Below are 24,721 nucleotides of genomic sequence, written 5' to 3'. Positions count from 1 at the left end.
TAATGAAATAACATTCAACATATGGGTGACGAAAGCGATAACGTATTGTCACCTAATATAATAAAATAATAACACTAATGACAATAGTTTTGTCACCGAATGGTATACATATTTGTCATTTTTTAGTCAAATAGTCACCAATAATGCTATGATATACAAAATATAAGTGGCAAAAGAGATATTGTCACATTGTTAGTGACATGCTAGATCGAGGTCCTACAATCGAGAGCACCACCTACCACTGCACCCCAATATGATGGTGGTGGTGCATAAAGTTACATCGTCGACCCTTATTTCCTAGCTTCCGACCCCTAATTTCCTATATACCATCCTTTGAAATTGCTGAAAAAGCTCCTCATTTTCTTTACAGGCAACCTTTGTTACCCTTATGTGCATCATACACCTAAAGTACCAGCCAAGCCTAACACACACACGTTTTGCACCTTATTGACTCTAGGACCACAAAAAGTGAGGCCATGAACCCCCTCCCTCTACCACCTAAAGCCCTCACTTATCCAACCAAAACAATCTCCCACCATATGAGATGTGGAGGAGAAAATTTCAAAGAGGTGTTTTAACCTTACCGATACATACTAAAATGTCATGCATAAAAGTAGGGTATATTTAGGACGAAGGCATATTAAAATTTAATCTATTTAATATTTTTCTAACATAGTTTGGAAAAAAGGAGAAAGGATTCATGTATTTAAAATTTTGAATTAGAAAATACAATTTAAGTATTTAATAATTTTAATAAGTTTTTAAGAAAAATAACTTAATGTATGGTTTTTTTTTTGGGTACAATTATAATTTGAACCCATGCTATTTTTGAAAAAGATGAACATTCAACTAATAAATTATAAATTGAGCTTGAATTTAGTATATTATTTTATTTCCGAAATGAGTAACCAAACATGAAAAGAAAAAATGACAGTTGCAGTTGCATTACAAAAAGTCGTAGGTCAGCTTTATCAAGTTACTCGAACCTTACATTGATAAGAGCAGCCCAATTGGTAGCTTTAGGGGGTCCAAAACTAGGACGAGCAAGTTTTAATCCGAGGCCTTGTGGTGTATCAGCATAGCCCACACTATTGCCATTGGGCCTCATTTCTAGAGGTTGTCATTTACTTAACAGGTTTCCTGGACACGGCAAAGACAAGCCAGTCGCATGTCCCTAACAAATGCAATGAAAGAAAGCAAATCAATGTCGCATGTTCTTAGTGGTTCTGGATTCTGCTAGACATTTCTCATTTCTCAAACTCAGACCTTGCTTCACTGTCGGAAAACCACATAAAACCTTGCTTGGCGAAAGGCAAAAGACACAAGGCAGAAGAATGTTCGGAGTGGTATTCCCCAACCGAAGCTTCCCAATGGACATCTCTAGCTTCACCCAAATTGATACCTTCCATTGGGTGCTCGATATGAACACTTTCGTTGGCGAATCCTACCATCAAATTGGTGATATGTGCATCTTCCTCTTGAACAACTTCACTTTGCCCCCAGATAAGGCTTTGGCTGTCTACGTCCAGTCCCCTGGTTCTCCCTTCGTTTTCTGCGGCGCCGTCACTCTTCAACGCCCCTCCGCCGTGCTTTCCCTGATTTGGCCTGAGCCTGGAGGACAGATGCAGTTGACTGCTCCTGATTCCGCCGCGCCTTCCGCCAAGATTGGTGTGTCGGTGGAGGATCTGGTTGCGTTGCCGTCCTTAGATGTGGCTGCTGAGAAGAAGATCGAACGCATGGCGTTGAAAGTTGGGGAAAACTTGTTCAACTTTATGCAGTCGTTCTGTGGTGTTGATGGGTCTAAGTTGGTAGTCCCTATGGACATTTTGGATAGATGGTTTAAGAAATTTCAGGAGAAAGCCAAGCGTGATTCTGATTTCTTGAAAGGTTTTGCCTTGTAACTGTCTTTGTCTTTCTTCCTCAAGGTAGCTTTTTTAATCAAGTAAACCATGCAATTAGTGTAGTTAAAAATTTTATGGCGATCTTTAAAATCGAAATATTCAAGTTTCCTAGGTTTAGTCTCAAATCTGCCTTCGATATCGTACGCGAATCCAACACAATGGGGTTGGTGGTAGAATTATCACTTATGACTTCCCACGAGAGGTCGTCTCAGTTACTGTTGCTGAATGCTTCGATGTTACTAGTTGCTTTATGGACTAAATTCTATAAAAGTGAGTATACTGATTTGATTCCAAATTCTATCCATACTTTTCTGTCTGGAGTCCCTTGTGGCAAATCACTGAGGTCTTTAACTTTTGTGTCTGCTGTGGTTATATATTTTGGCTGTACTTCTTCATCTGTTGGTAATTAGCTTTTATGCTAGTTAGCATTCAAAATTGTGCTTTACTACTAAATCTATTCTCAATGAACATTTGAACTAATACTTATCCCTTTTATAATTCCTTTGTATAACCTGAAAACGCTTCAACTTCTTTGTTAATGCTTATGATTTGCATATTCAGAGAGATAAGGTGATGTGAATTGGGCATTGTGGTGACCTTTTTGGTTTCAACCCAAGGAAGATAGAGGACTGGAATCTGTTAAGCTATCACTTAAAATGGGGTAAAGGACCACACGAGAAGGTTTTCTAATTGGATGTTCTCTTAACAGCTTGTTTGAGGACGTGAAGATTGTAATCATGGCTTAACATGAAGATTGTAATCATGACATTAGGTGTGATTTTCTTTGAGGACCTGAGCATTAAAGCAGTATCTTAGCAGAAGTAATTTTAGGGGTCAACTTTACATTGAACTGCCATATTTTTGCTTGCTAAGATAATCAATTCTCACTCTTACATGTGAATGGGGGCATCAACAGAGTGGAGAAAACAGGAATTAAGATAGGCTAGTCATAGATGAAGATTGTAATCATGATATTGAAGTTTTTTTGTTTTAGACTGTTGGATAAGAGGAGTCCATGGCTATGCCACAAAGACCTTTAGCTTTGATGTTTCGCTGCATCATGATGTATCCTTTTTCACCCCATCCTGTGCCCCATGAATTCTTGATAAGCCAATAATCAATACAATCTTCAGAGGTACCGTACCCAACAGCTGTAATACCATGGTCTAGTTTAGTTCCGCACTCTCCAGTGAAAATTCCTCTCGAGTAGAATTGGAAGGCATAACCTCCGGCATCAATGGACACTGATACTGGTTGGCTTGCAACAGCTTTCTGTAACGCCTGTTCATTATTTGCAGGAACAATCTCATAGCCACTAATTGTAGCTGCATGGGAAGCTTCGTTTGATTTGTTGCAAGTACCATCATCACCCTTGTAAGGGTAAGTGGCTTCTGATGCAATGCCATGATTTCTGATTCTGAATTCAAATTCATCTTCCATTCACCATCTTCACATCCCTGATCCACACCTTTATCACAATCAACCAGTTCTTGCTCAGACAAGGAAATTAGTTGTCTTGTAGTTGGTGATTTCCTTCAGTTGCTGCGACAGCCGAAAATGCCCAGCAGCTACCTGTTTTTTAAATGAGTTTTTCATTATTTTGGTTTATCAAAGTAAGATTTAGGTAGGTGTATGCTCTAACTGTTACATATTGCTTACCACATTGTGCTTGGTCCTTGATGGGCGTAACGGCTCCTCTTTTCCTCCAGTCTATGCTGGCAGGCAAACTTGTTACATTCTCGTACCTAAATGATGTCTGTTTTCTTGATTTCAGTCTCTGGGGCCTTCCGTATCCGTTCCTGTAAGCCTTAAACTCGTTGGTCTGATCTGCAAATTCATTTATGCTTAGCTTGTAACCACGGTTTCCTGCGGCATTGAACGACTCTATAAACTCCACATTGCTTTTGAATATTTTGAATTGCATTTCCTTCTAATGCGTCATTCTTATAAACTCGTCCATATTCAGCCATCCATTTCTCATGCCTCTCGGACAAGTATGCTTCTGGTAGGCCATGACACAACTTGTGGGATGCAAACGGCTATTACAAGGAAGAACAACATCCTACATTCTCTTGGATAAACCAAAGCCAGTTTCAAATTGGGGATTGTTCGTTGATTTCAGGATATGGCTTGCTGGAGATGCATAGAATCATTCCGAACTTTTCCTTTATGTGGAGAACCCCAAGCACTACATTGAATTAGAATGTTCTGAATATTCACATTAATGTCGTGCCCTTGAATTTGACGGTACACTGAATAGGATTCGGTATTTTTTTTATTAAATGTAGTGTTCCGTGGAAGCTGTTCTGCTTTTGCTTTAGCTCTTTTATTTTGTTGGATTCTCACTTGATGACAGAATAGCGGTAATTGAAATATATACATGGACGTTTAGTTTATAGTGGAACGAGAGTTGCTTTCCCTGAGCATTAGCGAGGGTTGTGAATAACTTAAGGGGGAATTCAGACAGAAAAAAATGTCCAAAACAACTTTGTTAAATCATTCTCGACTTATGTGATGGAGAGCATGGTGCAGTAAGCATAGAACAAAATCAAAATGGGTTGGAATTTCGGGTGAACAGTGATGAATAAGTTCAGTAAAAATTCAATGAAAAATATTAAGCTACTACAATGTTACAGAAGGCGATCTAAAGTTTGTGTTCTTATTTCGTACGTGAACAATACGGCTAATTTGGATCGGAATATTTAAATTGAGATAGTGTTCAAGAGCTTATTCTAGGATTTTGCAGACTTTCAGGTCGCATGTAACCTTGAAAAAAAAGTCATTGATCCTTAGACAATTCATGGAAGAGTTACAATCCTATGAATTGATATTGAATGGTGGTAAACTAGTTTGAAGAAGAGCAAAAACAAACATAGTTGTCGCTTTTTCCTCAAAAAGGAAGGGAAATAACCCCTATTATTTTATTTGAAGGATTAGTTACTTATGGCTTTCATAAACAACATGGAAAAATAGAAGAATTAATCATAGTGGATGGATTGAAATATCTCCTACTAATTTATTTGAAGTAAATTAGAAATTTTGTAAACTAATAAGGCTAAAAGGTAAAAAAAATCTTAATAACAAATTAAAAAAATCAATTAACCTCTTTTAAATTTTAAAATTATTAAAAATCATAAAATTTATGTATAAAAGTTATTGAAAACTAAAATTATAAAATTTTATTTAAAAAATACTGACCCATTAAAATCTAATGGTTATAAGGTTTTTTAAAAAATTGACCCTACTATTTTATTGGGTCAAGATTGTTAGTTTTAATAAAATTTTATAACTTTTTTTATAAATTTTAAAAGGGTGTAAATTTTTTAATTTGTTACTAAGGCCTCTTTGACCTTTTAGTCTTACCAGTTTAAAAATTTCTAATTTACTTCAATAAAGAGTATGGGTCAAATTGTATAAAAGTGTAAAGATTGAGAGTTAAATTTATTATTATACTTTATATATAAATACCAAAACAAATATTAAACGAGTAATTTTAACAGAGAAACTATTTTGGTCATTAATATAATGTATAAAAACTATTTAACTATTTTTCAATAAAAAATTTGTTAGAATTAAGTAACCCGAATTATTATTTAAATAAAATACATTGGTAAAATAAAATAAAAGTAAAATCCATATAGAACTACACTTCTTTTATTTTATTTTAGAATTGGTATTGATTAGAATAAAGTATTTTAATATAGATTAGAATAAAGTGTTTTAATCTTACAACACTCCTATAAGAATATGGTTTTACAAGCCTATAAATAGACATAGTCTACTCCTCTTGTAATCATTCGAATTCGACATAGTGAATTATCTTCTCCTCTGGCCGTGGTTTTTTTCCCAAAAGGGTTTTCACGTTAAATCTGTGTGTTCTTTATTTTTTTCTCTCTTCTTTGCGATACATCGACATCACCGACGTTCTATTTTTACAAAACTAAAATGCAATCGAATGGGTGTACTTTTATCTAAACTAAACACATCAATATATAATCCTCGGACATAATTGTATTGGATAAAAAAATGCCCTTGTGTTTACCAAATATCCGCTTCTATGAATAGAATGGAATTGAACAGATTACTTTTTAAAGCACCAAATTTAATTTCAAAATTATCAAATTTCCCCCCAATGAGGCTGTTTCACCAACATAACCTAAACACTAGGTTTAGCATGAGTTGCTGAAATTAATAGGCTTCTAGGGTCCGCTTCAGTGATGAATTTGCTAAAACAAAGAAAAGACGGACCGGCACCGGACCAACAAATTTAGAAATGCATGAAGTGGATGGTTCCACGTGAGAGGGGTCTGATACTTTTAACTTTTTGAGATATTTTCAAATTAGGTCCCTCACTTTTATCAGGCTTTTAATTTAGCCATAATTTATTCTAATTTGTTTCAATTCAGTTCTAAACTAAGTCTAATTGCCTTAAATATAACTTCTTATTTATTTAATTTATGATTAAAGTTAGAAGTTACACTTTTCTTTTATATGAATTTTGGATTATTATTGATATCATTAGTTTGATTTTATGGTTGAGGGAAGATTGGTCTTGGAACCTCAACAGAACGTATTATCTTACTCGGACGTTTTATCTCCCGTATGGAGCACCTCGGTTGCTGTAAATAAGAGCTACAAGTTCATGTAAAAGGTATCAGTATTTTTAGAAAAATTAATTGTACAAAGTAAGTCTGTGGGGAATCAAACCATCAACTAAGACTTATATGTCTTATCTTAGCATACATGGTACCACTTGACTAGCTACCATCAACCAAGGTATATGCTAGTAAAGGGATACCAAGGATACAAACTAGTATTACATAATTTATTATACCTATTCTATCTAAACTCTAAATGTTACATTAATATAAATATAACATTCAAAATTTACACACATTAATAAATTAAACACACTAATATATAGTCCAGCAATAATAGTTCTATTTGATAAAAAAAATTACCCACTTATTAAAAATTTATCCACTAATGCCGTAAACCACATTGCACTTTTTTTTAATATCAAATTGTCAACTTTTTCTTTCCTTGGGCAGCCAATGAAGGCGCTTCTGCATTCTGCAAGATACCATAAACTGATCTCCCATAGAATGAGTCGACTCTCAAGGCTGGATTAATTTATTGGAATCTGTATTGTGAAGTAAGAAGTGAAAAGCAATCTAAGTTTAGCATAAATTAATGGAATTGAAAGGCTTATCTTCAGTTTTCTAAATTTATTATTGATTCTGAGCAGATGAAAGCCCCCTTACTGATGAATTTGCTAAAACAAAGAAAAGATGAGCCATCATGTTAATATATTTAATGTAGTAGAAATGCTCTTGGATCTTTCTAACACCATAGATGCATAAAGCAGGTGGTTCCATGTATCAGGAACACCAGGCAAACACCAATGGCTGCAATCCGCCACCATTGTAGGGGGCTTCTGCTTTCTCAAAACCAAAAACTTCCCTTGCTTCGTTGCGTAAATGGAAGAATGTGCATCGACTCGATACTGGCTGAGCCTTGTGATGTTCAAGTATTTTACCGGTGTCCTCATGGCTTGAAGCGTTTGCTCTACAATTTCTTTCAGTGATTTACCGAATGTCAACTTGTAGGACTCATCCATGATGGGCCTGGTTGATTTATAGCACCAGTTTTTCCCGAAATGCGGCGGAGACATACCCCTGAAGTACACTGTTGTTTTGCTAGTGTCCACGTTTTTCTCTACCCAACGAGCCCAAGTCTTCATTGCAACCTTAAATGCTGTTTCGATTTTCATATCAGCAAACACCTTCCTCTTGTATCCAAAAAAATCCCACCTGCCAAATTTTCACCACTTATCTTTTTACATATATGTATATATTTGTACATGTGCACGTGATTCATGCATTTAACTTAGGCGGTTCGCCCACCAGTGACCAGTGTTGAACACCATAATATCTGCATCTTTCCATTTCCTAGCAGTAGGGACAAGTGAATCAAGTTTTAAAGTCTTTTTGCCATCCGTCTTGTTCACAAGTACTTCCACAAGAAATTCAGTCCAGTCAAACTGAATAACCAAGTTATAAGACTGTAAAATCAAATATTTTCTTGTCAAACCACAACAAACAAAACCAAAGCAAAGCAAGTTATTGAAAAATGTTAAGACTTAAGACCCAATATTGAAGAATCAATGTAAAGAGGAACATGTACGTACAAACAATTGCTTCTATCTATATGGTGAAAGTACTTTTCAATTTCTTTAATTATATGCTTTACCTCAGCCCTGAAGACCCGATTCCGAGCATCGAAAGAAGATAGGCCAGGTATAGCAGAATACAGAAGGCAAGCAAGAGATTCAAATTGGCTATGGTTGATGGAGTCCCCAACTATTACGACTCTCTTCCCTCTAAGCCTTTCCAACATGTCCTTGGCATTAAACCTTTAGAGGGAAACAAAACAATAAAATATAGAAACTACATCAATTATTTTAAAAACCAGAGTCAAATTTTGTTGCTTACCGTGGAATCTTACACTCATTAATTTCCCACCTCCATTTCTCATATTCCTTGTCCGGTCGTCCATTCCTTCTGCAACTCGTTGTTTCGCTTAAAAATGGACACATCGCTGAATCATATAGAGGACTTTCCTTAGGATCGTAAACCCATTTTCCTTCGAAGATGTTGCATTTTCTTTCTTCCTCCATTGTCACCGTTACCTCGTCATCATTGTCCTTGGGTTGTTCTTGATTTTGCGCCTCCAACACAGAAACCAGAGAAGAATCTGCTGTTCGTGCTTCAATTTTATCACTCAATTCTGATAGTTTTGCATCTCCCAAACCTGAGGGCTGCTGGAACGAAGTGGTTGCTTGCTTCACACTATCAGATAAGTCTGGTAAGTTTGCAGTTTGCAAACATGGTAAGGCTGGTTTTGAGTTTTGCAAGCCTGATAAAGGAACCTGAGAAGAGGATGTTTCAGTTAGAATTATGCAAGATTGAGAGCTGGACAAAGGTTCATTTGAAGATTTATCTGGTTCTTCATTCTCAATGACGCTTGGGGGCATTGGAGATTGCTTGTGCATGGGGAAGCCATTGAAAGCTTCAATCGGCATTGTTAGATTTTGAAGTACTGATATATTGTTGTTACCAGGGCTGTGGTTGAGGAACAATAAAACTTGCAAACGTTACAAACCACCATCTTTCAATGATGGTGGAATTGCCCATGGCTGATGGCACTTCTTGCTTGAACACAAGGCTATGGTTTTCTGAAGCTGTCTTGAAATCACCTTGGCTGAACCATAAATATATAGTTCATAGCTAAATTTTGTTTTTGTCGTACTTATTTGGAGAAATACTCAAATAAACGTTTGTCTTAAGTTAAGAGACCTTAACTCCAACTTGGCCAAATTATAGTCCTGAAGGACAGACTTGGAAAGATTGCTAAAGAGGCAATTGTGGAAGCTGTGGTTTAACTGATGGAAATCGTTTGGATGCATATGCCGGTATTTTATGATGTGAAAGGAGAAAAAAACACTACAATATGCCATCGACGCACATAAATCCAACAAAGCCCTCTTCATTTTGTTAAAGGACTTGGAATAAAAAAAATTACCCCTCAACTATAGCTTTTTCTTTTTCTGCACTAAGCATTTATTTTTCTAAAATATAACCAAACTTTTTTTTACTACTTTTGGTTTAACCATTTGCTGATTTAAAAGGAATTTGGAGCCAATCAAATTATGAAAGGCCTTTTTTTAATTTATTCTAAGTCTTTATACTTTTTGTATATTTAGAAGTTAGTCTTACTTTTATTCTAAGGAATTGATCCGTCGTAATTCGATGTAGCAGATTAAACTAGTTTTCGTATTTGAGGAGCTTGAATACAAGCACTTTAGTTAGATTTTGGTTAAGGTTTCATTACTTTATTTAAATTCAATAAACTGGTAATTTGAGTCTTTTATTGACCTTAGGGGCCGAATGAGGCCTAAGCGTGAGCTAATATGCTTTGTGAGTGTGCAGGTGATCTGCCGTAATTTGGTATAGCAGATTAAATTAATTTTTGCACTTTAGGAAGTTGAACATAAGCATTTTAGTTGTGTTTAATTACATTTCAACAAGTTCAGTTAAGTGTAATAAAATGTGTAATTTGAGTCTTTTATTGACTTTAGGGGCCGAATGAGGCCTAAATATGAGCTAATATACTTTGTGAGTGTGCAGTAGACCATTAGAAGTCGCATTAACTCGATACTGATCGCTAAGTTGCAACACGGAACATTGGATGTCGCAACATAGGGAGCAAAACTGAAGAAGTCCAAGACTGCCTTTGATGTCTTGCGGCACAGCATGAGGATGTCGCAACAGAGCCTTGAAGACACACTGAAGCTGAGCATACTACCCTCAATGTCGCGACATAGGACTTGGTGTGTTGCGACATCGCTTTTGTACAAGAAATTAATACGAGCCAGAGGCGTTTTGGTCAACACAATCTAACTTTAAGCTCGAGAACGTCAGCTAACCTAAGGTTAAGGACGACGACCATTCTAAGTTTACAAATAGACTTAGCTAACACATGTTATGGACACCTCATTCTATTGTATAACTTTCTCTTTAATTTAGTCTTTAGTTTTTCCCTTCTCTTAAGTTTTAGATTTTTATTCTTGTTCTTGTTATTTACTTTTGGGGAGAAATCAGATTATGTAATTATTCTCAAACTCTATGAGGATTCAATCAAGCTTCTTCTAAACTCTATTCTTGAAATTGTTCTTTATGTTCATTCTTTCATTCAAGTTTATATTGTTTACTATATCCATGAGGAACTAATCCTCCTGTGGGGGATTAGCGAGTAGAGGTATGAATATTAACTGTTTCGTAGAAATTTCTTAAAAGATCAACTGTTCAGGAAAGAAAGAACCTAAACCTAGGCTTGACAACGCTAGGAAGTCATCAAGATGAGAATTAACCCAAAATTGGTATGGTCTATCCGTGAACACCTTAGCCCTGAACCGGTTTAGACTGTGAGGTCAAAAAATAAGTAGTTCTTGCCAACTCAATATTTCAGTGGACATATCGGAAGATCCTGCTGGAGTACTGACTAATTGATTGAACAAGAAAATTCGAGACAACAGTTGATTACGATTACCAAAGTGATCTAATCACCTATGCCTAGATTTGATATATATTTCCTTATTTGATTTCTTGCTTTTTATTTATTTAAATTTCTTTTATTTCTTTTCTTCTTCTTATTATTATTATTATTATTATAATTTATCCAATAACCCTTCTTTTAATTCTTCATACTATAATTCAAATTAAAATATTCATTAGATCTATTTATGTTTAAATTAGAATTAATTTAGTACTTGCCTCCCTTAGATACGATCCTTGGAGTACTTACTACTCCGTTATAACTATAATTACAACCTGATTTGTATACTTGTAGATACCCTTTTTTTTATATCTTTTGTATAGGATTTATACTATTGACGTTGGTACGTTCGGAGGCGGTCAAGTTGTTGAGGCTGTTGCCACAGAGGCTGACCGCCTCCGTACTAACGTCCAAAGTTTGAATACTGCAATAAAATATAGAGAGACAAGGCGGTATCGCAATTATACAGGTCAAATTGTAATATAGTTTTACAACGAAATAAGTGAGTACTTCGGGGATCGTATCCAAAGGAGGCGAGTGTCAGATCAATTCTAACCTAAACACTAAAAGATCTCATTAATACTTTAATCGAATTATAGTACGAAGAATTAAAAGAAGGAATAAATACATATGAACAATAATTTAAATTATATATATAACTACATATGAACCATAATAAGTACTAAATTAATAAGTTAATGGATATTCAAGTTTTAATATCGATACCTCCATGTTTTTGAAAGTGCAAAAAGTCAATAACGTAATTTGGTATTGATGCTTTATCACGAGTGTCAATACTCGAGGTAAAATAATCGATATTTTTTGAAAAGTACCAATAATTTTCGAGACTTTAAATTTTATACAAGAAACATAATGTTGTTTTGGTACCGATTTTCCATTCGGTATCGATACCGAATGAAGGAAATATCGATACCCATATTCTAGTATTGATACCTACGTAGTCAATTTTGAGATTTTGCAAAATTGACCTTATGCATGTTAAACTATTGTTATATGACTATCTGATGTATGTTTAGCATGTAAGAATGACAACTTAAGAGTAAGTTTGACTTAAAACCTATACGGATATTAAAATGGGAGATGTTTCTTTGAGAATGAGCTTTTAATTGTTGTGTATGACATGTGACGGTGGTGTGACATCCTGATATTTGAGTTCGGCGACTGGGCCGGATATAGGGTGTTACAAATTTAATATTTATTATTGTTCAAATATGTTTAACGAAACATTTTCAAGGTTCGTGGTTGCCCTTTAAAGATTTGAATTTTTTTATTTATTTTGGGAATGCAATATACCTTGTCACTGCCCCAGACACTTTTTGGTTAAAATAATTTAATTTACATATATTAACCATGGTGTAAGAAATTTACATAATAATTTATTTGGCTTCCAATTTTATAAAAAAAATCATTTTAATCTTTTATTTAACTTTTCGTCTTTTTTTTGTCCTTAAGCTTACATTATTTGTCAAATCACCTTAAATTGAATAAAAATTAACATCGGTTAATTTTGCTAATGTGACATCCCACGTTAGCAATTAATTATTTAAAAAATATAAATATTAAATATATTTTTTTATAATTTATAATTTTTAAATTAAATATATCTCGTATAATTCAAAATCATCTGATTTAACAAATACCACAAATATAACAACTAAAGAAATAAAATATTTTTTATAAAGTTTAGGGTAAAAAGCGATTATGCATAAGAAAAATTAGTAGGATAGAAGGATACATATTTTTCTTTAGCTTTCAGTGCTTCACCCTTGTGAAAAAGAAAGCTAACGAGGTCTAGGGTTTTATTTATTTTATTTTTTTCTAAGAAATAGGGTTTTAATTTCATTTGGGTCAGGGTTTTAACTTTAATACTCTTTCTTCACCCAGCACGTCATCTTCCTTTCTCTCTTCCGCGCCGGCGATAGTCCCTTCTTCTTCCCTTGCCGCTGTGGACTCCCTTTAGTCTGCTTCTTGTCAGGTTTTATTTTTTCTTCTCTCATCTCTCACTTGGGCTGAACAGCAAAGCAGTTCAATATGCTTTAATTCTCTCCTTTTCTTTGATCAATTTTGTGACTTTGCTTTAAAGCTTTTGCCTATTTTTTTTCCTTATATGATCAAATTTATTAATTTACCGACTTCCCTGTCAAGCATTCCTTTAATTTTGTAGGTTTGCTTGGTTTGTCATTGTTTGATAATTTCAGTTTCAGTATGAATCTTTGTCTGCATCCTAGAGCTTCATCTTAAAAAGATAGTTACAGTTCCCTGTTTTTATTGGAGAAAAGAGTTTTCTTAGAGCATTAATCGCTAAGGTAGTTGCCATTGTTTTTTTCTTTTGCTTTGGAAGTTACGTTATTAGCTTTGTAGAAACTGGTGAAAGAATAGCTTAAATTTGTTTCTCAGCCTTGGGTGATGTCAGATACTTGTGCATTATGTTGAAGTTTTGCTTTGGTGAAATACACAGTTACACTTCCATTCGTGCGTTCAACTAACATATGCTATCAAACAATAATTTGCCCACTACTGCCCTCCCACAAAACAATTATGGCGTCTGAATTATACAATACATGTTTTTTTTTTCCGAGACAATATTACCCGGTTGCTGAGACTTTAATATAATTGAGTTTCGAGTTTCCAATTCTTTTGAGCTGCTAGTTGTATGGTCTTTTTCTTAACATCAGTTTTGTTGGAGTAAATGTAATCGGGTTCCATGTCTTTTTGAGTCTGCATTTGGTTCCTTTGCTGAGGTCTGCTATGCTTCTAACAAGTGATTGTATGTCCCAGCTTTATTGTTCTTTTTTCTATTGTCTTTTTATATTAAAGTATTCTTTATTGGCCGAGTAAAAAAGAAAAAAAAATTCTGGTTTCTCTTGCTGGCTTTTCGATTCAGAAGTAGGGAAGCTGATTTTAGAAGGCTTTCAGCCTTTATCTACTATGAAGGGCATTCAACTATTTCTCTGACTTTGTGCATTGTCTGGATTTAAGGGGATAGGCTATTTTACTAGCATTGTTTGTTGAAACAAGAGTGTGTTACTTTAATATAGGCTAATACCTTTTGACTTTGTTTGAGGATTAATGTGGGGCTGTTTGTTGGGAATGTGGACTTTTCTGTTAAGTGTCCACTTAGATGTTTTGAAGAGTATCAACAACAATGCTTAGTAAATTACAAAGCTTATAAGAAACTAGGAAAACATATGAATGTATATGCACCTAGTGCATCATGTCCAAGCCTTGCAATAATTTTAGCCACTGTGGCCTTACGTCATTATGCTTTATGTATACTTGCTTTAGCATCACTATTTTATTTCTTTTGAATTACTTCTTTATCATTTTTGTCAACTGTCAAGTCAAACCATGAATCTTTTAGAGTTTAGAATGTAAGACGGTGGATAAAGTAAATCCTTTGGCTCCTATTTGGATGGGGTATTATGTCTATAGATGGTAGGCTGGATTTTTTTATTTTTTATTTTGCTTGAATCTTTTAGCTAATTTTTTCATTCTTATCGGTGGCTACTTTTCTTGATAAATCACCATTTATATCAAGCAACTTTTTTTTAGAACTTCCTTTTGCAATTCCAGGGACTATGAGTCATCAGGAGAGTCAGAAGTTGGATAATGTGAACCCTTTGGAGACGAGAGTTGAGGTAACTGTTCCTGTTCCTGTTTTGTTTTTTTTTTTCTTTTTCTTTTTTGACAATACTAGCTTTTTAAAAAAGATAAAGAATACAAGTGAACCCAGAAGACATCTCTCCTGTTTCAATAATATAGAAATTTATGCCTTCCTTGCATACTTTCTAAGCGTGCTTGAAAACATTTTTATCTCTTTATCATGGATATTTATGTGTTAATGCAACTATTAATTAAGAGTAACAATATCAGGATGTCATTGAGAGAGGCGATAATGATTTCTTGGACGATAATCATGATCAAGACGAGCATAGTGAAAGCTCCCAATCCCATCAAGCAGTTGATGAGAGTGACTCATCTGAAGATGAGGTCAGGCATGGCTTTTAGTATTCTAGAAATCATATTTTTATTTAGATTCTTATATCTCTCTTTTGGCTTAAAAGGTGGCTCCTCGAAATACAATTGGTGATGTTCCATTGGAGTGGTACAAGGATGAAAAACATATTGGGTATGACATTGCCGGTAGAAAGATAACAAAGAAAGAAAGACAAGATAAACTTGATTCCTTTCTCGCAAGTGCTGATGATTCAAAGAATTGGTTAGTTTTCCTGCTACTGATTATTTAGTTTTTATGTTAGTAACAGTTGGTCTTTAGTTATTTCCTTTATCTCTTCTTTTGCTATATTTGGGAGGCTATGATATTTTCAATGCTATTTAGGCTTCTTTTATCTCTATTTCACATGACGTTCTTGCTCAGTAATGGGTCTCTGCCTTTATACACATATATTGCAGTCTCAGTTCCTTTTTGTCCAATAAGTACATGGAAGCTAAGCTACAGTTGGGAAATTATAGTCTCACACAATGAGTGTTACTGGATGCTTCTTTTACTTAAAAAAAAAACTATTTATTAATTAAATAATGTTTGCCAAGTACATTTTAACTCTGATGGCACATTGCATCATACATTCATTTACACTGCTGAATGTTGTTGCCATCAGGCGCAAGATTTATGATGAATATAATGATGAGGAAGTTGAGCTGACTAAAGAAGAGATCAAACATATTCATAGATTGCTCAAAGGGAAGGCACCACATGCTGAATTTGATCCATATGCGGTATGTTACCCATGTTCATATGCATTGATGATATTTGGCCTTAGATATTGTCTTGGCTTTATTCTCAAGGTTAATTCATAGCCATTTCTTGCAGCCTTATGTTGATTGGTTTAAGTGGGATGATGCGAAACATCCTTTATCTAATGCTCCAGAACCAAAGAGGCGGTTTATTCCTTCAAAATGGGAGAGCAAAAAGGTAATTCTTTACATGTATAGGTTTCAGATGATGGGTGAGAACCTTGTCCCTCCAACTCCCTCTGCAGCTGCTTTTTTCCAGCTTCATTTATATCTGTGAAGTAAAAGCTTGTAATGATCATTTGCTAGGAATAGGAAAGACAAAATTGTTCATAAGGGTGAATGTTGTTCTGTTTTTCTTAATAGTTGACCTGTGAGTCTACAGGTTGTTGAGTATGTTAGGGCAATTCGTAAAGGATTAATAAAGTTTGACCAGCCCAAAGAAGAACCTCGTTTTTATCGCCTCTGGGGAGATGATTCAAGCTCAGCTGATAGGACTAAGCATTTGGCTTACATTCCCCCTCCTAAACCTAAATTGCCAGGTTTGACCTTGGGCCATGTTGTTTAAACTTACATTTTGCTATGCTATTTGAGCTGTTATTAAAGCTTTGCTCTTATCAATTTTCAGGCCATGAGGAATCATATAATCCTTCTTTAGAATACATACCAACACAAGAAGAGATCAACTCTTATCAGCTGATGTACGAAGAAGATCGCCCTAAATTTATTCCTAAAAAGTAATATACTAAAGCATTATTTGTTAATTACAATTTGACTTGAAAGTATTTACTTACTTGTATGTTAGATCTAGCATACTAATGATGTTGATATGCTTAGGTTCACATCCTTTAGAAGCATCCCGGCATATGAGAATGCTATCAAGGACTCATTTGAACGATGCTTGGATCTATACTTGTGCCCTAGAGTACGGAAGAAACGTGTAAGTCTGAGTTTCTGTTTGGAGGAAATCTTAATGGTTTTCTGACATAATCGTGATTTCTCCTCTACAGTACTCTTTTCTCATATCAACCAAGTTAATCTGAATTGCCCTTATCTATGCTTCAGATTAATATTGACCCTGAATCCCTCAAGCCCAAGTTACCTAGTCGAAAAGACCTCAGGCCTTACCCATCTACATGTTATCTTGAGTATAGAGGTCATGAGGGTGCAGTTTTGTCAATATCTGTGGAACCTTCAGGGCAATGGATTGCTTCCGGTATGAACATTTATCAACTACAATTTGTTATCAAAGTATTAAATGATTCCTTTCACAAATATAAAACCAGCACACAAGCGTTTGATAATTGCTTTTGTTTGCAAAGGTTCTAAGGATGGAACTGTGCGGATTTGGGAGGTAGAGACTGGTAGATGTCTTAGAGTTTGGGAGATTGGTGAAGCCGTTCAGCTTGTTGCATGGAATCCTTTGCCAGAGCTTCCTGTTCTTGCAGCTTCAGTGTAAGACTGATTAGATAGTAATTGCAGTATTGATTTCACTCTTATGCTTTTTGTATCTTCTTTTTCACTACCTGTTTTTATGAAACGAAGCAGTGTTTATGCGTTCTATGCTAATACACTAATATTTGATAGGGGAGCTGATGTACTTATTTTGAACACTGGATTTGGGAATGAGGAGGAACAGAAAAGAATTAAGGAACTTCTGCATATTGGAACACCTACCACTGATGATTCTGGTCTGTTTGAAACATATATTCTTTCCCATGCATGTAATAAAACGGATATGGTCTGACTCTGGAAAATGTCAATTTAATGCACAGATGATATGTCATCTTTCTTAAGCTGGATTCAAGATGAAAAGTATGACTGCATCAGACTAAGGCATTATAGGGTACTTGGTTCTGTCCCTTCCTCTTTAGGTGTATTCAAAATTATCTGGTAATGCTGAAATTGAGATCAGTTGGAAGGTTTTATAGGAAAATGATAACAATTTGCTTGGATATGGTTTTGCAGACTGTATCTTCAATAGAATGGCATCGTAAAGGAGACTATCTTTCTACAGTGATGCCAGCAGATATCCTTTTTTTTATCTCATCTTATTAACTTTATAATTTTGGTTTATTTTAAGCATCAATTGATGTCATATATGTGGTAGTCATTGTGAAAAGAAAATTTGGGGGTGTTTCCTGAAGTCTTCTCATTTCTTTTGCATATATTTCTTTATTGTTGCTGATCTTTGATAAGGTCTTCTTATCTTAAGATATTGCTTCTGCACATAAGAGATTTTTGCTCCCATATGATTCTTTTGGTCATTTCCTTGGTTTCTTAACTTGTTAATCACGAGAATCAAGAGCAATTCTCATACATCAGCTCTCTAAAAGGCTTACTCAGCGACTCCCTTTTAAGCTCCATGGCCTCCCAGTATCATCAGTTTTTCATCCTACTCGTTCTATCTTTTTTGTTGCAACAAAGAAGAATGTTCGTGTGTATGACTTGTTGAAGCAAAAGCTAATAAAAAAGCTTGAGACTCAACTGCGTGAAGTTTCATCAATTGCTGTTCATCCTGCTGGTATTTTTTTTTCTCTTTCATTTGTTGCTACTCTCTTTTCCTTCTTTCCCCCTACTGTCAGCTGTCTTCTTAAAATAATATATGATGCCTGTTTCTTCTGTAGGTGATAATTTAATTGTGGGGAGCAAAGAGGGAAAATTGTGTTGGTTTGATATGGATCTGTCATCAAAACCTTACAAAACTCTCAAGTATGTGACAATGATTCTTTTGAAACTAGAAACATAGCTTTTAACTGTAAGACTATTTAACTAACTGTATCATAGTTGGTAGCAGTAAGGAAAGTCAATATGCTAAGACTATTTATAGCGAGCGTGCAGTTTTAGATTTACCATTTGAGAATTTTTAGGCTATTCTTTTTTCTTTGTTTTATTCTTCACATTTATTTTTGGGCATTTCAGGTGTCATCCTAAAGACATTACCAAAGTGGCATTCCATCGCTCATACCCGCTGTTTGCATCATGCTCGGATGATTGCACAGCCTACATCTTTCATGGCATGGTTTATGCAGATCTTAACCAGAATCCACTAATTGTACCATTGGAAATTCTGAGAGGGCATACTAGTTATGATGGAAGAGGTAAGCTATACTTTTACCACTGGGTTTGGATATCAAGTTAAGACGACAATCTAGGCACATATACTTGGTTTGTTGTTTGAAGTTATGTATGGGCAGTAGGTAAGTAAATGTGGTGTTGATTGCAGGAGTAATGGACTGTAAGTTCCATCCAAGGCAGCCCTGGTTATTCACTGCTGGTGCTGATTCATCAATCAAGCTCTATTGCCACTAGGATTACATTTAAACTGCAATGCAAATCAATGTGAAAAAGAAAGTTGAGTACACATCAGTTAATTAGAGAAGACCCCATCTCATTACAATACCTATGGTAAGATCTTAATTTTGTTATAATTAGCTTTGTCTTCCGTTTGATGCAATTTTGATTGATGAGTGCTGGGCCGCGCAAGCGTCATGTAGATTTAAGTATGATAAATGTTGACGATCTCATTTATATTGTGACGTGGGATTTGACTTTGTAGTATTTACTCTTTCCATTTCAATCTCATTTATTTAATGACCAAAAATATCAATTTGGTTATTGTTTCGATACTCGGTATATAGAGGCAGGTGTACAATTATACAGCTTTTTGCTTTATATTTTTTTTAGATTAAACAATGGTCAAATTTTAGTTTTGGTCCCTAGTTTTTGTACTTTAATTTTTATTCATTATTATTTTTGTTGCACGAGTATCATCAAGTTATCTTTCCGGATCAGAAAAATAATAGAGTTGCCCACCATATTGCTAACATGGGCTTAGCAAAAGCTAATCCATTAATGTTTGGTGTGGATTATCCGAATGGAATTTATGACCGTGTAATGTATGTTTAATGAATGATTGAGAAGTATATTAAAAAACTTGTTTTTGCATCTAGATTGTGTTTAAAATTTTAAAGTATTATATATGCGGTTTTATTTATTTAATATATAAAAATAAGTTAATTAAAATATTTTAAATAAATATAAAATACTATCTTAATATAATAAAATATTTGAAATCTAACTTAATAATAAAAAGAAAAGAAATTTAATAATAAATTATTATCGAATCAAAATATAAGAAACAGGTACGATTGTGAAATAATTGAAAGTAAATTTAATTTAAAATTCAATTTCAATTTCAATTTCAAATAATTAAAAATTTTAGTGTTTTATTTATTTAAACTTTTAAATTTATATTAATTTATAAACTTTCATCTTATCTTAATGATCAAAATAATTTAAAGTTAGATGAAAAATAAACTAAATACTGAGTTTCACGGAACAATTTTTTTCTGTGTAAAAATATAGTGTAAAAGAAATTTATTAAAAAATTCATTCGATATGTATATATATTTATATTAATAAAGAAATCATATATCAACAAAATTATTTTTAATTCCATGCTTGTAATTTTAAAATTTTACACTATTTAATGATAATTAAAATTATATAAATGATATTTTCAAAAAGTATAAATAATTAAAATTAAAAGCCATTTAAAATAAAACCTTAATAAAAATAGGTTTAAATAAATGAAAATCAATATCTTTTATGATTTTAAAATTATAAAATGAAATATTTATTTCATTCAAAATTATTAATAAATAAAAGTAGAGAAAATAAATTAAAAATATATTATCCTAAAAATTATCTTAATAGAATTTAAAATAATTGATTAACTTAATTAAATTAAAATAAAATATTAATAAAATTAAAAATTAAAAATATTATTAAGCAATAATAAAATGTTTTAATACTGCATATTTTGATTATCTTCAGTAGAACACTAAGAAAATAACTGTGAATTCAAAAGAAAAATCAAAACAATGAAAAAAAAACATATTTTGCACATTTATAAAGTGATCTAGATGAAAATGCGAATTTTTTTAAAACAATGTGTAATTAAAAGAGTAAATAACAAATATAAAAATTGTGCCCTTTAATAAAATATACTATTGATTAAAAGAATAAATGTACTTAAAAATGTATACTTTTATTTAAAATATAATTTTTTGTAAAATTTAATTTTGACATGATTGTAAAATCATAAAATTAATATATATATATATATATATATTAAGTTAATATTAAAAAAACTTGTAAGCATGAATGGATGAAGAATATAATAAATTAAGATCTAATAGATTACAAAATGTTTTAAAAAATTAAGAGAATAAAGTTTTTTTTCTCAAAAACGATTTTTTTCTAGAATAAGTAAAAATAATTCTAAAACATCAATGTATAGAGAGGATAAGCAACTTTAGATTTCACAAATGATATATTTTATCTTGATTTCAAAGTTTAAAATTTTAAAAATAAGAAAAATATTGGTTTAGAATCTTATTTTAATGACTAGTTTTTTATATAATATTTTATTATCATACTAAATTTTAAAATAACAGTAAATTTTAAATTATATGCGTAGGTTGGTCTCTGAGTCCGATCATGTATGAGAGTTTTAGTCCAATTAGTCCCAGTTAATTGGTTTTAGTTTGGGCTATATCGGTTTTTAGTCCGTTTATGCTGTAATAGTTTAATTGTACTTGGTGGTTACTTGGACAATATTTTTTTTTTGTAATAGTTTGATACTTGTATTTGTATTTGTACTACACTTGTTACAATTAAAAGAATTAAAATAAATGATAAATTTTAGTAGATAATTTTGTTAATTTTATCTTTCATTTAAAATATTAAATATTTTTAAAATAAATTATATTTATTTTTCATTATATAATATTATTTTCCTGATTTTAATTAATTTTTAATTTATATTGATTTATCAATTATTTTTACGGTTTTTAATAATTTTTAAAATATTTTATCAAAGTTGAACATTTAAAAGAAAACAAATATTATAATTTTTAAATGATATTTTAACATAACTTCTTCTTCTTTTTTTTTTTACATTTTTATCTCTTGTTTATATATTATTTTCTCTAAAAATGATATATTATTTCTAGTGGAGAAAAAAATATTTAAATCATTTTATGATAATATATTAATTATTTAAATAACATATTAATTATAGGAAAGTTAATATATTATTTAAAATAATGTTACAAATAATTAAAATATTAGAGATTAAACTTGAAGTTTTAAATTATTTTAATTAACGAAATTTCAATATATTTACATTTTAATTATATTTAAAACTTATATATTAAATGAAAACAAATTTTTAAATTGATAAAAATATTAGAATAAAATATAATTCAATGTAAAAAAATTGAGAGTGCGGCAATTAACACAAATATAAGCTATATACCTTGTTTATATAAATATATATATATATATATATATATATATATGGAAAATAGACACGTGTCAAGGTATTGTTAACTATGTATTGTTAACTATGTCAAGTTAATTAAGGGTGAGTTTGGATGGGCGGTGCGGTTAGTGTAAGAACGGAGATGGCGGTGAGATTAGATACTGTAGCTATACTGTAGCGTGAGACAAAAAGTAAGCTAAACGCACCGCACCGTACCCAATTACCCATCCAAACCCACCCTAAATAAGTTGGTTGGGGTCATGAGCAAATAAATTCATTAGTCAAAATTCAAAGCCCTAAACTCAACACCATGAGTGTAAAGGTATTGTAAACTATGTTTTGTAGTACTTATTTCTTGACATGCATGACACATGCTCATGGTGATTCGACAAAACCATTAACTCAACATTCACACGTGTCGAGATATCCCTAAACAAAACGTATTCTAAAAAATAACTTTTGGAGTCACTTGTTTTAATAAATAATATTAAAATACAATAATATAGTTAAAATTTTTCATTTTTTAAATTAAAATTTGAATTAAAATTTATTTCTTAAAAATTATAGCATCATTTTAAAAAAATTAAAAACAATATTATTTATATTATTTTAGTTTTTGAAACATTTAGAAAAAAGGAATAATTTAGAATTATAATGAAAATAACTCATGGTTTAAACTTAAAAGAATATTTTAAAATATATAAATATTTAACAAAAAAAACTATTTTAAAATAAAACTTTTGAGATTACTTCTAAAAGATTATATCTAAATTTATTTTTGAAATACATATAAAATTATAAATGAAATATTAAAAATTATTCACATATTTATTATTTATTTTAATAAATAATTAAATTATAATGAAAATATATTTGAAAAAATTGACAAGTAAATTTATTTTATTATTTTTTTGAAAATATACTTTATTTTTATAAGCATTATATTTTAAAATAATTTATTTAAAAAATTATAGATTAAATTTTTTAAAGTCAGAACTTTATGTTATTGCAACAACCCGATGTTGGCCTTCAATCGAAAACAGCACTCAATTGAGCTTTTGGTCGAATATAAGTTATCAATTAAGCCATTGAAAAATCAATTTTTGTGTAAGCCTCTAATTGCACGCTCCAAAATATACAAGGTTAGTTATAAGAAATAGATAAGAAATAAGACATAGGCTGAAGGTTAAATGTTAGTTCATCTTCTTAGAAGTCCTAAATTCAAAACTCATTCCTTCCATTTCTTTTCCTTTGGTTTTCAGCAAACAGGATGAAAACCACACTAAAATAAATACAATTAAGAGTAAAAACTAAACAAGAAATAGATCATAGGCCTAACTGTTAAGAGCATACTTTTTCAACTTAAGTGACCTAAGTTTGAGCCACTCTTTTCCCCTTTCCATTTTCTTTATTTTCGGCCCCAAAATATTGGGTTATTTACCCTTGCCGCCCTTTCAAACCCTAACCATTTAACCATCTTTTTCCTATTAGAATTCGGTTCGCTTCTTTTCGATTTTAGTCAAATTCATTTCCATCCTCTCTTTATATTTCTTTTTTTCCCTTTTCTTTTCCTTTTCCTTTACACCAAGTTTTCATCTAAAATCTAAAAACTATTTTGCTCTCTCAAATCAAACCGCTCACCTTTCTAACGTTTTTCTATCGGCTTGTAATTAACGTCAACCACACTCCTATATTTGCCAAAAAAATTGGTAAACACATCTCAATCCCGATGAATAAATCCCAAATTTTTTTAGTATTTTTACTCGACAATAATCTTTCAACCCAACTAAACAATCTTTTTCAGTTCTTGACAAATCTCTCGATAATCTAGATGAATATTGAGATCAACCATTAATTCATGTGTAAATATCGTTTTAAGGATCAAATTTAGGAGAATCGAATCAGAATCGGGTGTGAGGAACAACAATCAGACTCCCGATGAAAGCTGTGTGTTCTTTTACAAGCGAATTGGGGCAAACCGTGTCTAGGAATTAAGATCACAGGGTCTCCCACTTGGGTGGACCACACGACCATGTGCCCTGGAAACCTTATGCTAGTTCGTGAAGCACACGACCAAGATCCTTCCACATGGCCTGCCACATAGTCGTGCCTCCCTTGTAGGTTCATTTTTGCATTTGCCATACGACCGTGTAACCCATCCACACGGCTTCAACCCCCTCACAGGGTCGTGTGACCTTTGTTTTACAATTTTACCCAAAAATTTATGTATTGTTTAATTTTGTCCTTAAATAGTCCCTGAATTTTTTTAGTGCTTTATTTCATTCAATTAAGTCCTTTATAATATGAATAATGTTGGAACCCATGGTCTTATTGGCTGAATTATTATTGTATATTCATGATATAAAAATATTACATGTTTACTGTCACTGTAATTCTAATAAATTGATAATGTTTTCCATATCACTGTGTTACCGAATGCATGACATACATGCCTACTATTATCGTTAAACCAAATTCATGTTAAGCAAGTTTTTTTGCTACTGTCATGATCTGTTATAAGCATGATAATTGCTACTATATATATATTTCTTATAAGCTTGTTATTGCTACCATATTGATATGTTATAGCATGTCATGT

General features: G+C 32.5%; 4 protein-coding genes across 4 annotated transcripts; 2 read left to right on the top strand and 2 right to left on the bottom strand.

Annotated features, from left to right (window-relative positions):
* The first annotated feature begins 1,158 nt into the window (after positions 1-1,158).
* Positions 1,159-2,026, top strand: LOC105762589 (protein OPI10 homolog). Its single transcript, XM_012580359.2, has one exon. It carries the CDS (start codon positions 1,212-1,214, stop codon positions 1,899-1,901), a length of 690 nt encoding a protein of 229 aa, XP_012435813.1. The 5' UTR covers positions 1,159-1,211; the 3' UTR covers positions 1,902-2,026.
* An 865-nt stretch (positions 2,027-2,891) lies between these two features.
* LOC105762590 (senescence-specific cysteine protease SAG39) lies at positions 2,892-3,995 on the bottom strand (the record flags this gene model as incomplete). Its single annotated transcript, XM_052624777.1, is given in 6 exon segments — positions 2,892-3,343; positions 3,346-3,426; positions 3,429-3,473; positions 3,561-3,831; positions 3,833-3,914; positions 3,916-3,995. Coding segments are annotated over 6 exon segments (1,011 nt in total), but the record flags the coding sequence as incomplete, so codon positions are not given.
* A 2,947-nt stretch (positions 3,996-6,942) lies between these two features.
* Positions 6,943-9,232, bottom strand: LOC105762588 (protein trichome birefringence-like 43). The gene is given in 5 exon segments (XM_052625883.1): positions 6,943-7,718; positions 7,794-7,965; positions 8,154-8,316; positions 8,396-9,040; positions 9,042-9,232. Coding segments are annotated over 5 exon segments (1,554 nt in total). The 5' UTR covers positions 9,098-9,232; the 3' UTR covers positions 6,943-7,200.
* A 3,539-nt stretch (positions 9,233-12,771) lies between these two features.
* LOC105762587 (ribosome biogenesis protein BOP1 homolog) lies at positions 12,772-19,418 on the top strand. The gene is made up of 19 exons (XM_012580355.2): positions 12,772-12,828; positions 12,924-13,014; positions 14,613-14,677; positions 14,913-15,029; positions 15,104-15,258; positions 15,659-15,776; positions 15,871-15,972; positions 16,177-16,333; positions 16,420-16,528; positions 16,629-16,731; positions 16,857-17,007; positions 17,114-17,246; positions 17,379-17,482; positions 17,567-17,637; positions 17,760-17,820; positions 18,088-18,315; positions 18,419-18,503; positions 18,714-18,892; positions 19,018-19,418. Exons 3-19 carry the CDS (start codon positions 14,618-14,620, stop codon positions 19,101-19,103), a joined length of 2,019 nt encoding a protein of 672 aa, XP_012435809.1. The 5' UTR covers positions 12,772-12,828; positions 12,924-13,014; positions 14,613-14,617; the 3' UTR covers positions 19,104-19,418.
* The last annotated feature ends 5,303 nt before the right edge of the window (positions 19,419-24,721 follow it).

The sequence above is a fragment of the Gossypium raimondii genome, chromosome 12 (assembly GCF_025698545.1).
Source record: "Gossypium raimondii isolate GPD5lz chromosome 12, ASM2569854v1, whole genome shotgun sequence".
In the NCBI taxonomy this organism is placed as follows: domain Eukaryota; kingdom Viridiplantae; phylum Streptophyta; class Magnoliopsida; order Malvales; family Malvaceae; genus Gossypium; species Gossypium raimondii.
Note: the sequence above shows the minus strand (reverse complement) of the source record. Positions and strands in the feature narration are given on the sequence as shown.